This window comes from Myotis davidii, unplaced genomic scaffold (assembly GCF_000327345.1).
Source record: "Myotis davidii unplaced genomic scaffold, ASM32734v1 scaffold556, whole genome shotgun sequence".
NCBI classification, from domain to species: domain Eukaryota; kingdom Metazoa; phylum Chordata; class Mammalia; order Chiroptera; family Vespertilionidae; genus Myotis; species Myotis davidii.
Window position 1 is genome coordinate 503483 of NW_006287671.1, and position 14506 is coordinate 517988.

At 43.2% G+C, this 14506-nt stretch overlaps 1 protein-coding gene across 1 annotated transcript in view; it reads right to left on the reverse strand.

Moving 5' to 3' along the window:
* The window catches only part of SLC28A3 (solute carrier family 28 (concentrative nucleoside transporter), member 3), a 55110-nt gene extending 53446 nt beyond the window's left edge, over positions 1–1664 (reverse strand). The window contains exon 1 of the mRNA XM_006759497.2: positions 1475–1664. Coding sequence (XP_006759560.2) covers positions 1475–1543 — 69 coding nt within the window. The 5' untranslated portion in view covers positions 1544–1664. The remainder of the gene's footprint in view (positions 1–1474) is intronic.
* Between the last annotated feature and the right edge of the window lie 12842 nt (positions 1665–14506).

Below are 14506 nucleotides of genomic sequence, written 5' to 3' on the forward strand. Positions count from 1 at the left end.
GTTTTTTGAGCTAAAGGCAATTGACAAAAAGCAGACATAGAAAGAGCACTTTCTCTTCCCTACCTGCCCTAAAACAGGGCATACATTTCCCTGGTACATGTGTCACCCTCTCCCAAACTAGAAAGAGGTAAACAACCCTTATCACTGGAAACAGAGATGGCATTGAGGTAAGATTGCATAAACAAACCTTATCTTCCATTAGTTCCCCCTACTTACTTCCCAGTCACCAGTCAGTTTCCCACAATACATTGGCCCTAAAAGTCCAACCTCTCCTTCCTTTGTTTAGACACTTCTTCACATTTACCCATTCTTTATTAAAAAGGTATATGATGCCCTGTTTCTCTATAGATGTTGCTATCTCTCTCTTCCTCTCTCTCTAAAAATATCAATAAAAACATACATATATATATACATACATACATATATAAAAACATACATACATATATATATATATTTAAAAAGGTATATAAGCCCTTGAGTCTTACTGCTTTCTTGAGTATTTTATTTCTTTTCTATAAAGCCCAGTGCAGGTAAAATTAAAAATATTAATAAAATTTGTATAACTCTTTTCCTGTAAATCTATCATTTATCAGTTTAATTCACAGACCCCAGGCACTGAATCTAAGAGGGTAGAGAAAATATCTTTTTTCCTCCCCCTACACTTATAACTTATAGGATGAGCATCACTGTGACCTCTGTGCAGGCAACTGGACTGAGGTTCCCGGAAATTTTAATAACTTGTGAGTGAAAGAGTCAGGACTTATGTCACAGCCCTTTTACCTTCCTTGTTCCTCTTTTGCTAATGCCTAAAAGTTGGTTTTGCCTGTTTCATGGCTCTGAAGTCCAAGGAACTGCAGGCTTCCATGCTGAATATCGGCTCAGGAAAGGAAGCACATTTAGGAACAGCACTGAGAAATCCCCAGGCCAGCCCCAGTTGGAGCAGCCTGGTGTTTCCCAATGACGGGCTCCTGCAGCTCTGTGGCACCCAGCCCTGGGCCGAGCAGCATTAATCACTCAGCGAGTTTTGGTTGATGACATGAGACTGGTTTGTTTAACCCGGCTGCACTGGTGTGGGCACCAGGTCACCATCTCTCAGAGACTCTGGGACCTGGTTTAAGAGAGAGAAACCCTGAGGTGTGAACTACATTCAGGATCGGAATTTCCTCTGTTCTTTCTCTCTCATCCAGCCTGTAGGTACATACTGTGTCCCTGCCTGGAGCTAGTTGGACAAAAGCAGAAGAGTCTTGTTTCCAAGTGATAAGGCAAGTCATCGATCAAAACAGGTTCCGGTTAAAAGAGACTTTTCAGGTTTGTCCACCCAAGAAGGAAAAAGAATAGGTTTAAAAAGTGCCATTGAAAATCTTACTGGGTCCCAATAACTCTACTGCTTTAGTTAAGCAACTTGCCAAAGAGGCAAGGGAAGAGGATTATTTAAACTTACTTGGTCTTAAAAACAGATGAAAGTTCTGCTCACCTGGAAGGCAGTGTTTCCGTAGCTGTTGGCTTCAGAGGTGGCCACAGTCCTCAGCTCCATGCTGCTCATGGAATGGGCTGCTCTCTGAGGTCCTTTCAGATGTCTGGTTGGAGGTACTCTGTACCTGGGCAAAGGAACACAGCCTCTGCTGATGCCAGAATGCCACCTGCTGTTGTAGAAACCAGGGCACTGCTTCAGCTTGAAAATTTCAAGAGTAACCTCCTCATTGGGGCGGGGCAGGAAAGATGGGTGGGGTGGAGGCTTTCAACTCGGCTCCCACCCACCTCATTAATCCCTCCTATTTCCCCATGATCACCAGCCGGTTTTCACTCCAGGGAGAAAACTCACGTCCTGCATGAAACAGAAGAGCACACTCTCTTTACATCCATGAGTGAAATAGTCTGTTTCCTGTGGGCAGTGTCGGGGACTAGGAGTGGTGGGGGTGGCAGGGAACGTAAGGGCTGGCTGCAACCCAGTGACCATTGCGCTGTGCTGGGAAGATGCTCAGCACTTTATATATGGTGGTCTTGATGATTTTCAAAGCAAGGCAAAACGGAGGTGTGGGACGTTAACAATGTGCTCAGGATAATTTGGCTAATCAAGGCACGAAGAGAAGCTAAATCCAGGTTTGGTGGATTCTAAAGCCTTTTTTCCTCCATCCCTGTCTGTAGACCAGTTGCTTTAAAATCCACTCCTAGAGAGGCAACTGTGTGGGAGATAAATGAAAGGTGACCAATGGCTCACTTAATAAAAGGACCCTTTGCTTTCTGAAATTATTAGCTGTAGGATTCTTTCAAAAACAGTACGTTTAAAATGAATTATTATATATCTATTAACTATGATGATTGTGTGGCCTATGTGGAAATGTAGAAAACGCTTATGAGAAGTGAAAAATAGAATTAATAAATTGAATACTACATACCGTGGACAAAAGAATAAAAGAAACTATCCAATATTACTAGTTATTTCTGAGCTGTGATTTTATGGATGGTTGTTAGTTTCTCCTATATACTTTGCTGAGTTTTTTTTTTTAATAAAGAACACTATGATTATCATCCTGATATAGCCTGCATGCGCACGTGTGTACATGTGTACACACACACACACACACACACACACACACAATGGTTAAGAGCTTGCTGGAACCACACTGCCTGTGTTCAAGTCTGGGCTCTACCACTTACTGCAGGAAACTACAGCTCAAGAGTTAAACCCAGTCTGCTGACATTTCTATACAACCTGGGAGTTAAGAATGCTTTTTAGCCTGGCTGGAGTTGCTCAGTTGTTTGATTATAGTCCTGTGCATTAAAAGGTTGCCCAACTGGTTTAATTCCTGGTCAGGGAACATAATTGGGTTGCGGGTTCACCTGCAGAAGGCAATCAATTGATATTTCTCTCTTTCTCTCTCCCTTCCTCTCTCTACGAATGCAGTTGGATGAGAATTAAATAATAATAATAATGATAAAAAATAAAATGCATATCCCTTTTTAAAAAAAGAATGCTTTTTTAGTTTTTTAAATGGTTGAAAAAATCAAAAGGATAAATATTTCATGACACATGCAAATGATATGAAATTCACATTTCAGTGCCCATAAATGAAATTTTGTTAGAATGTAAACATACTCATTCATTTATGTGTTGTCTTTAATGGCTATTGCTCCACAAATGTAGGGCTGGGTAGTTGCGACAGAGACTGCATGGCTCAAGGCTAAAATATTCACTTCCTGGCCCTTTACAGAAATTCTGTGCTTACTAACCATGTGAACTTGGACAAGTCACTGTATTCTCTGGGACTCAGATTATTCATCTACAAAATGGGAATAATAGTAACCATTTTACACTATTATTGAGATGGCAAATGTGTTAATATACTTAAAAACAAGTGGACTAATGCCTGGCATATAGTAAATTTGTTGCAAGATAATACTTACCTTAAAATGCTACAAAAGCAAAGTGATCTCTACAAAGTGATTTGCATGTGTTTTAGTACATCTTTTTATTTTTTGATTGATTTCAGAGAGAAGGAGAGAGAGAGAGAGAGAGAGAGAGAGAGAGAGAGAGAGAGAGAGAGAGAGATTTGTTGTTTCACTTATTTACACATTCATTGGTTGATTCTTGTATGTGCCCAACCTGAAGATCAAACCTTAACCTTGGTGTATGGGGATGGCACTTTAAGCAATTGAGCTACCCTGCTGAGGCTAGGTCTAGGTACATTTTTTTAGCTGAAGCCCGGTATACCTAAGTGTTATGCTTCATTTGCACAAGAAAGCATAGCACCCCCTGCTGAATTGGGTCAGGTCAATATCGCTCCCAAACCCCTATTGGCACTGTGGGAAAGATGACCCCTGACTTCTTGTTTACTTTGTGGTCTGGGACCCCTATTCCAAGTCCTACCCATTTATCAACACTATCCATGCTTTCCTTATGCTTTATCTCTGTATTGATTCTTTTTTTTTTAATATATTTTATTGATTTTTTACAGAGAGGAAGGGAGAAAGATAGAGATAGAGAGTCAGAAACATCGATGAGAAAGAAACATCAATCAGCTGCCTCCTGCACATCTCCTACTGGGGATGTGCCAGCAACCCAGGTACATGCCCTTGACCGGAATTGAACCTGGGACCTTTCAGTCCGCAGGCCGACGCTCTATCCACTGAGCCAAACCGGTTTTAGCTCTGTATTGATTCTTTATGGATTCTCTGATGAATAGAGACTTGGGAATTTTTTTCAGTTCTGTCCCCATAATTGTGATTTTCCAAAATAAGTAGTCCCTGTGTTACCAATTACAAAACATCAGTGTGGAAGTGATCAAGAGAGACGCAGAGAAATGGAAGGTAAACAATGTGGGAAACTACATGGTAACGTTGTTGGAGCAGGCCTATTGTTGCAACCAGATAGATGAACTCTGTTATGGAGCAGATTCCCAGAAGATCCACAGAGTCCATTTAGAATTTAAATAACAGCCTTTATTCACGAATTCGAATCCGGGCTCAAGCCTTAGCTGACGCAGCAGCAGACAAGAGCCCTGAACATCAGTTGCAAGTTGCTTTTATCCCCTCGTTTTGGGGAGCTATTTTGCAAAAGCTAGTGGCTGATCTTTAATCTGCAAAAGCTATCTTTACTTCGGGGTAACTGGCAGGATTTGGCTGGTGCTCTGGGTCCGAGAAGCAGGATGTGTGGGTTTGCAGGTAAGCTAGAAAAACAGCTGGCAGCTGCTGCCAACAGGGTCACACAATTTAAAATTTTTCATTTTTTTATACTTCAGTCTATTGTTCCTAACCTAAGGTGCTTCTTACCCCCAGCTCCTTACAAACTCAAGACTCAATCTACTTTAAGGTTATGGAGGAAACTTAGTCTCTGGAGGAAAAGGAAAATCTTCGTTCTGCCACTTACGGTTATTTATAATTGCACAAGCATGACTCAGGTGCCTGACATTCTTGTAGATATTGTCACATGAGCCTTTTAAAACACAACAACTCTCCTGGCCAAGTGGCCCAGTTGATTGGAGTGGTGCCAGGTCAGGGCGTGTGTGGGAGGCAACAGATTTCTCTCTCTTTCAATCTTTCTCTCTCACATAGATGTTTCTCTCTCCCTCTCCCTCCCTTCCTCTCTCTCAAAATCAATAAAAATACATCTTAGGTGAGGATTTAATATAAAAATGTAACAACTCATTGATTTTTCTGCCCCTTGGCTGTAGACAGTAAACTTGAAGAGTACAAGCAAAATGGGATGAAAGACCCTTTATTTTATGACACACCATCTTAACCAAACGGCTACCCAGAATATGGCAGAGACATTTATGTGCCTTTTGATATGATGCCTTGAGGGGGACACAGCGCTTCTGTGGTATTCTTGCCCAAAATACAACGCAAGTAAGATCTATAGTTTTCAAACTGTTAAGGTCATGAAAGACAAAGAAGACAAACACCATTCCAGATTGCAGGACACCACAGATACATGACAAATAAGTGCAACACACCATCCTGGGGTGGGTCCATTGTTGTAAAGGACCATGTAGGGACAACTGACCAAATTTAAATTTTGGACACAGTAATGTCTCAACATCAAATTTCCTCATCATGATAATTGTACAATGGTTATGTCAATGAAAAGAACCTGAATCTCTGAAAGTATTAGAAAGATTTTTACTTAGGCCTTTCCAAGGACTATAGCCCAAGAGAATAACTCCAAGAAATTTGTAAACAGTGCCCTAACTTTGGAAAAGTGGGGGTGCTTATCTAGGCAGAGGAGTAAGCAAAAATACATCTAGTGCTTCAGAAGTTTCAACTAGGGTGCATACATTTTAATGATTAACAGTTTTACAGCAAATGGAAGAAATGTACAGTATAGGAAAGGTAAGGTGCCCCCTGGTGTCAGGGAGTCCGGGGATAGGGTCTGAAAGTAATTAAACTGCATTGAAACTAGTTTATTTCCAGATCACAGTTTTTAGCACAGTAGATTGAATGGAATTAAATATCAATATTAATTGAGGAGTGTGGAAAAGCAAAATCTAGCCACAAAGGTCATTTTGTTAGAAAAACAAATCCCAGAGTACTTTTTATTTCACATACACATTTAAGTTGTTTTTCCCCCTCTCAGGTGAATTTTTATCAGGATGTACCAAGAACAGGGCACTGATTTCCATACTTAATGGTCTTTTGAGTTGAAACTGTAAAAGATTGGAGTGGCGAGCACACAACAGAATATACAGATGATGTATTATAGATTGTACACCTGAAACCCTATATAATTTTATTAACCAATGTCACCCCCATAAATTCAATTTAAAAAGTTTAAAAAAGAGAAACTATAAAAGATATGACCATCCCCCTGGTTTGTGCCTTAGTAAAAAATGTTAGGGCAGCTCATTGCTCTCCTTTGGCTGTTAAGCTGAAGCACCCTTTCTTTTCTCAGTCATGTAAGAGAATGTCCTTAGTGAGACATTGGAGGATTTAGGAATGAAGGGAATATGATGTCCCAAGTGGTTCAGAAAGAAAAGCAATGCCATGTAAATGTAAATGACTCTGAGAGAGAATACAGAAAGCAAACGAGGCAGCTCGTTACTTGTGAATCTGATTCAATTATCAGAGTTTTTGTTATTCTAGGAACTTTTCTCTAAGTTTGAAATTATATCAGAGTGAAAAATTACAAAAATGTTTTCTGAATTAGCGACACTTATGCAAATGTATAAATTTAGCCTCTTTGTCAGTTATGTATGTGGACAGTGAAATGGTTAATTTATATCAGATATATTTTTCTCTTACTATCTTTACTTTGCACTATAAAAAACAACAACCAATAGTAGTGCTTTTCTTCACATTTGTATGGATTTGAGGAAATTACTGCCTTTTCCTCTGGAGAAATAATCTTCAGACAAAAAAGAAGTAGTACCACATTATGAAATCTGCAAATCCCAGAAGTCAACAGCTTACAGACAACACTGGCGGTGGGATGAAAACAAGTCTCACAGGAGACAGACAAGCACGGGTAAGGACTGCAAGCTGGGGAAATCGTAGTTTTCATTCCAACTGCCTGCCTCCATTGGACCCAAGAGAGAATCTCCAAGGCATTTAAGGCAGCGGTTCTCAACCTGTGGGTCTCGACCCCTTTGGCGGTCGAACGACCCTTTCACAAGGGTCGCCTAAATACATCCTGCATATCAGATATTTACATTACGATTCATAACAGTAGCAACATTACAGTTATGAAGTAGCAACGAAAATAATTTTATGGTTGGGGTCACCACAACATGAGGAACTGTATGAAAGGGTCGCGGCATTAGGAAGGTTGAGAACCACTGATTTAAGGGGTCAAATCAGAACATATCTGGTGTCCGATGAACCCTGCAGGGTTACTTGCCTCAGAAGTTGGTGATCAGCTTAGGCCCTGAAGCAGAGACAGACACTGAGATTACCAAAGCAAAAAATAAATAAGGTGGAAATAGTGTTTCCTTCCAAATAAACTGGCTTTGTAATCACCTTTCTTCAAGCCTAGCTAGAGCTTTCTCCCCTGTTGCTGCAGGTACGCATTGCCTTATACTAGAAGTGAAAAGGTGAACTTTGCGGTGCCGGGAATGTACCCCAATGGCCAGGAAGTCTGCAAGTACAGGAGTCAGCCTTCCATGTGCTCTCACAGGCCTGGCCTTCCTTCCTTCGGTCCCAAGACCTGCCCCCAAGGTCAGCCTGAACTTTGTCTATAAGCCTGGAGACTACTGAGTCACACTGGCATAGGATCACACAGGTATGAAATGTCCACCAGTTTAAAAAAACAAAATTGCTGTTGCTCTTGGGCCTGCGCTGGTTCCCCACCCCAGTTTTTGAGGGTGTGGCCGTGGCCATGGGGCTGTGGCTGAGCTCTGAGACTGTGAATGGGTGGGCACTGGTGCCACATGGAGGTAGGGCAGTTGTGCATGTTTAGCAGGAGCCCTGCCCACCGGGGTTCAGTGTCCGCATGTGGTCAGTATGGAGTCTGCAGGTGGGCATGGAAGACAGGATCTTAGATTCCTGTTGCAAGAACTGGTCCAAAAAGCCAAAACTGGGCGAAATCACATGCCTCCTCTGCTTAATGTCATTGAAGGCCTCCTTCAGGTGGAGCTGCTTGGTCTTCATGAGGTAAGCCAGGCAGGTGGTGGGCAAACGGGAGATCCCAGCTACTCAGTGGACCAGGACCTTGCCTATTGTTGCTTAAAAGTAGAAGCTGTTGTCAGCCGCCATGATCCACTTGTAGTGTAGAAGGGTCAGGCAGGCCTCCGAGGTCCTCGGTGAGACACTCAGCAGGACCACGAGGAGCAGGTAGGTGAGGATCTCAAACTTGGATGCATGGTTGGCACTTCCAAGGTTGAGGAACGGCAGGGCTCAGAAGATGGCCTGCAGCTGATGTTGAGCACCGGTTTCTCACCCTGGCTCATGAGGGCTCTCTCAAGTGTGGTAAATGTTTCCCTCCACATCCCGCGTGGTTCAGGGTTCAGGATCTGGAAGAGGAGCCACACACAAATGAAAGAGAAGAGACAAGAGATAATTTGGAAATATTGGGGGGCCAGGCGGGTAAGTCCAACTCAAGGGGAAGGACTTCCACTGGTGCTCAGGCTGCACCAACCTTTTATTTGGTTTGGGATCCACCCATAGGATAGCCCTTAGGCAGGGAGGTTCCAGTGACACACAGGCTATTCTTATCAGTAAGGATTTACATGACTAAAGGTGGGGATGTTGCTTCTGCTACCATTATCTGGATTAACAGAGGTGGTGCACAGCTCTGACCTTTGCTAGGGCTTCAAAGGTCACCAGCCTTCCAGGTTCTCTGTCTACACCTCTCTGCTAGTGAAGACAAAAGGCAGTTTCCCACACTCAAGTTTCAACTTCTCTTGTGAAATGGGCTTTACATTCATGCTACACTCAGGATGTTCTGAGTAGAAGGTCTCATAACCCCCTTTGAGGAAGTAGATGTGACTAGAAAGATTCCAGGCCATCTTGTAGGCTCAGTGCCCAACCTGACCAGGCTCCTCAACACCTCAGAAGCCCTATTTTATACTTTTATAAATCTCTGAAATGGTATAATTATCCCACACATTTCCCCCAATGTAATTAAATACAGATTTCATGCAAATTTTATTATTTCAGTTTGAGTTGGGATGGATTCATTAGCAATAATAAAACAATTCTGCTATTGATGAGGTTAATGTTTCTGGTATAGTATATGTTGTGCCCAGATTTCAAGATTCCCAAGGGCCCACCAGGGAGCCAGCGAGTCCGATGCAAAAGCAAAGAGTCATTTATTTCAAACCTAGGTTTGGCTCCCCTGCCCCCCCGCTTACTGGCACAGTAGCAAGTGGCAGAGAGAGCGAACTCTGTGTGGAAAGAGGCTTTATAGCGGGTTGGGGCAAGGGGAGGAGAAAGGACTGTGGGCCCTGCCGATTGGCCAGGCGCAAGTCGGTGTCTTGTCACACAGGATGTGGTCATGTCTATGGCGACTTCTCTTGATTGTCATTGGCCAGTTCAAAGAAGTCCTGGGTGTGGCCAGCAGCGGCTTGGCTTCCAGGAAGAAGCCTTGCTGAGCACATGGCCAAGGTAAGATGGAGGGCATACTCCTTAGCCTGGGGCAAGGTGGAGGGGGTAGTCCTCGCCCTTTCAGTATAGAGGTTTCCTCTCACATATTCATAAAAAGATAAGATTTTTCATTACTGGCTATATGGCTCAAAATCATAGAGATGCTAAGTAATTATGAGTGATGTTAAATTTAAAGAACTTTAGGATGTACCCCAAATGTTCTAAGTTGGTCTTAAAAGTTGCTTTAAGTCTAAAAGTAAATGTTTAAATCACATCTTGAGCTCACTTATATATTCAGCTTCACTCATCTCTACCCCGTTACTTCACATACTGGTGGAAGCTTGAGGTGGTGGCAGGGCCCTTAAACCAGATGATAGAACATCTGGAAGATGTAGTATATTTGGGAAATATTGATATTTAATTCTATTCAATAAACTGAGCTACAAACAATGTATGAGAAGAAAAAGACCATGTCCTACATATGCAATGTAACAATCACAAGTACTATGTAAAATCACAATTTTACAAAACTATGTAAAATTAAGGAAGAAACCCCCATTTCTGAATTTTCTGTTTATTCATTTTGCTACTTCATCATTTGCTTTGTTAATATTCATTAGCAGGATTTCAAACTTCATTCATTCATTCATTCATTCATTCACTCAATTCAAATTACAATTACTAAAAGGGAAAAAAAGACCCCATGCCAAGCTTCCTCTTCTGAGAGTGCAGGTACTCAGATACTGTGCACCTTTGTTCTCTGTTAGTAGAGGAACAGGGCCTTTGCCTCATTGTATCCAACTCTCTTCCTTGCTTGCAAATCTTCCAGGCCCTTCAGGCTCTGTTCTGCCTCAGAGCATTTTTCACTTGAACTTGACTGGCCTCTGGACTGGTTCTTTCTCATTGCTCGGTTCCCAGAACACCTAGTCCTCTTGCCAGCCCACCTCTAGTGGAGGACTGACTGTCTCACAAACTCTAGGGTCCTGGAGGCAACACAGAGAATAGCTATACAGGACTCTCCCGATCCAAATGCACAATTTGCTTCAATACATCCACGAGATATTATGAACATCTGATGTGGGTCAATATAAAGCACAGATGATCACTTCTGTTTTTTTGCATTTGTATGTTTTGGTTTCTTTCTTTCTTTTTTTTTTCAAGAGTTCTGAAGTTAGATTGTTTGATTTTAATCCAAACTCCCCCGCTTCGAGGTTGAGATTTTGAGTAGTGTATGCACTCCCTTAGAGTCAGTTTCCTAGACTCTTAGGGTTCTGTGAGGACCTAATAGGAATATTTGTAAAATTGTTGGACCAAGGCATGGCACTTTCAATACTCAATAAATAAGCTATTGTTGTTGTAAATATTCAGTTATTCCCTGAATAAATAAATATGACAGTCATAGTAGCTATATATGTCTATACAGGCGGGTAGTTAATCACTTTAACTACGAACAATCATGCTTAAGCTACATAATCTTTACTCCCTGGAATGGAGATAAGAAACGCCCTAACCTTTGGAACAGAAATTGATAGGATTAAAATCAACTGGTATAAATACAGATGTAATAAGACAATAAAAACCAGAACTTGGCTGGAGATCCTGGCTAGGCTGCTGATCAACTGAACACTGTCTCTGTCCACACCTTTGGGGACCCCTGGACATGCTGGGGTTGGACCCCAACACATAGCCTTCCAGCAGGGGAAACTTAAGAACCTATAAAGGTATCAGGACCCAAGTTCCAGATTCTTCCATAATTAAACCATTTACATGACCTGAGTTAGTCCCTCAAGGCCCCTGACCCTGTTTCCTCATCATGAACCTGAAAGAGAGGTGGGCAGGGTGGAGGGACCTCAAATGTGTGGCACATAGGGAAGACAGATGATACAGACCAGGGTAGGAAGGTATTATTCAGCATGACCATGTTCTAAAATCCCAGGGCACAAGGTATGTGAGATAAAATGCAGTGCCCTCCTACCCCCAACAGGAGGCAGCACACTGATCCTATTTTTCTTAAATTTTCCAAAATAAATTCCACTCCTTCCATAACATTGGTTTACTAAATCCTTTACATTTTTTATGATCATAATTCTTATTCCAGAATAAAAGTTCCATAGCACTATCTATTTATATAAAAACCCTGGGTGTAATGTCATGACTGAGGCTTGACCAACCGGAAGGAAGTCAGTCCTGCAGGGGTTGTCTTGGCAATGGCTGTGCTCTCCCCGAGCTGTTTCCCATGAGGGTGAGTTGAGGCAGGAAACGGCCCTTGGAGTGTGAAGGCATCTACACTAATAAAAGAGAAAGATGCAAATTAACTATCACTTCATCACTCCACTACACCCACAAGCCATGCCCACCAGCCAATCAGAGCGACTATGCAAATTAACCCAATTAAGATGGTGGCGGCCATGGAGCTGGAGTGAGCAGGAGGCTGGGGCTGCCCCTGGCGATGGAGGAAGCCAAGCTTCCCGCCTGCCCTGGGTGGCCCTGGTCTCTACTCAAGGCTACAAAGTTTCAATTATAGAAGACAAATAAATCCCAGTCGCCCTGGCCTTGGCTCAAGGAAAGGCTAGGGTTGCCAGGGCAACCCAGGTTTCTGACTGGACCTGGGCTCCGCTAGTGGTAGTGGGGGGAACCTCTCCTGCCTCCTCAGCAGCACTAAGGATGTCTGACTGTAGCTTAGGTCTGCTCCCTGCTGGCAAGTGGACATCCCCCGAGGGCTCCTGGGCTGCCAGAGAGATGTCTGACTGCCAGCTTTGGCCCAATCCCCTGGGAGCAGGCCTAAGCCAGCAGGTGGACATCCCCCGAGGGGTCCCAACCAAGGTACATGCCCTTGACCGGAACCAAACCTGGGACCCTTTAGTCCGCAGGCCGACGCTCTATCCACTGAGCCAAACCGGTTTCAGCAAGCCTCTAGTATCTTTATAAAGTGTGCCGCACCAGCATGGCAAGGGTGAACTTGAGTGGGGGCGTCTGAAAGGCTTAGAAAAGACAGACAAGAGAATGAAAGCTGGGTCTCAGTGGGGCGCTGCTTCCTTGAGAGACAGCAACCATGCCCACAGCCATTTTATAGCAGATGCCACAAGGCAAGGTAAGGACATGATCAAGATGTTTACAACATTCTCCTGGGTTGTAATCCTACTCAACAACATTCACCTTAATTCTATCAAGCCGATATCACTCAGGCATGTGGGGCCATGTGTTTGGACCATAGGTTCAAGCTTACAACTATAGCTGTTGGCTATAATTGGGCGGGGAGGGCCCTGCCCTCCAAGCTGGGACTTGCACATGGCAATGAGAGGACTGTGCCCTCTTATCAGTCCAAGGCTTGAACCTGTCCAAAAACACTGTAGTGGCTCCCCACAATAAAGTTTTAATACATTATAGTAGAGGTTGTGGTGGTACTGTTTTACCCACAGCGTCTACAGGAATTACTGCAAATTTACTTCTTGGTGGAAGAATCTTTCATTCCCAATATAAATGACCAATTCCATTAAATGAAACTTCAATTTCTAGACTCAATATAAACAGTGAAGTTGCTAAAACTATTAAAAAGGCCCAATTTCTCATTATTGATGAATGCACCATGGCATCCAGTCATGCTATAAACGCCATAGACAGATTGCTAAGAGAAATTATGAATTTGAATGTTGTATTTGGTGGGAAAGTTCTCCTTCTTGGAGGGGATTTTCGACAATGTCTCAGTATTGTATCGCATGCTATGGGATCAGCCATAGTGCAAATAAGTTTGAAGTTCTGTAATGTTTGGGGATGTTTCAGAAAGTTGTCTCTTAAAACAAATATGAGGTCAGAGGATTCTGCTTATAGTGAATGGTTAGTAAAACTTGGAGATGGCAAATTTGATAGCAGTTTTCATTTAGGAATGGATAGTATTGAAATCCCCTGTGAAATGATTTGTAATGGACCCATTATTGAAGCTACCTTTGGAAATACTGTATCTATAGATAATCTTAAAAATATATCTAAATGTGCAATTTTTTGTCCATAGTTGAGTGATGATTCCATTGATTCAACAGTTAATGCTGAAAAGGAAAATTTTGCCATCGAATTGATTGGCTGGCTCTCCCGCTAAGCTGTAAGCTCTGGAAGGCAGAGATCTTTGTTTTGTTCATTGACATATCCCTAGCATGGATGACCTTCCTGTGCTTGACCCCTCGACAGTGTCTGACACATAGCAAACGTTTGCCGAAGCTGTTGAGGAGCTTGAGTGAGAGGCCTGAGGTATGTGCAATATGTGTCCCGGCACATGATAGCTTGGGGTTTTTCCCATAACTCTCCCTCTGCTGTGTTAGTCACGAGTTAGTAGGAATTCCCATCCTCAGCCCTCTCTCTCGTTACTTCTAAACGTGTGTGACTAACCACAAGGAGCCGGTCAAGGCTGTGAATCTCCAGTCCTCAGGATTGGGGTCCCAGAAGGGATCAGGGAGTGGAGACTGCTTAGCACGGCCTTGGCAAGAGATGGGGCAGGGTGTGTCCTAGGCAGAACTGCCTGGTCAAAAAGGTTGCCCCACCCAGTGAACCATGATGGAGCACCCTGTCCAGGCCCCAAACGTTAAACACGGTGCCCTTGGCCACACAGCTAGAACCTGCTGGAGCGAGACAACCCCACCCAGCTATGTGCCTTGTAGCCTTGGGCTACACCCAGTTATCTGCCTTGTAGCCTTGGGCGTTCCCCTCTGTCCCCTTGTCTGCTTTTGCCATCTCCAGCTTCCAAACAATTATTTACTGAGCGCCTGTCATGAGCTAGCCACTGTTCTAGACAGCATCAGCGAACAAACATCCATGAGCTGATCTACAAGACTTGAAAAAAGCCAAAGATCACATTACAAACTGTGCCTTGAGCTCCAGGATGGAGTTGCTGTCTTCCGAGAGGGGTGGGGGCTCTATGAGGGGCAGTGTTGGGAGGCAGAGACAGAAGTCCAGCTCTTTAAACTTCTGTAGAAGACCTTCGTGCTTCTCCCCTGTCCAC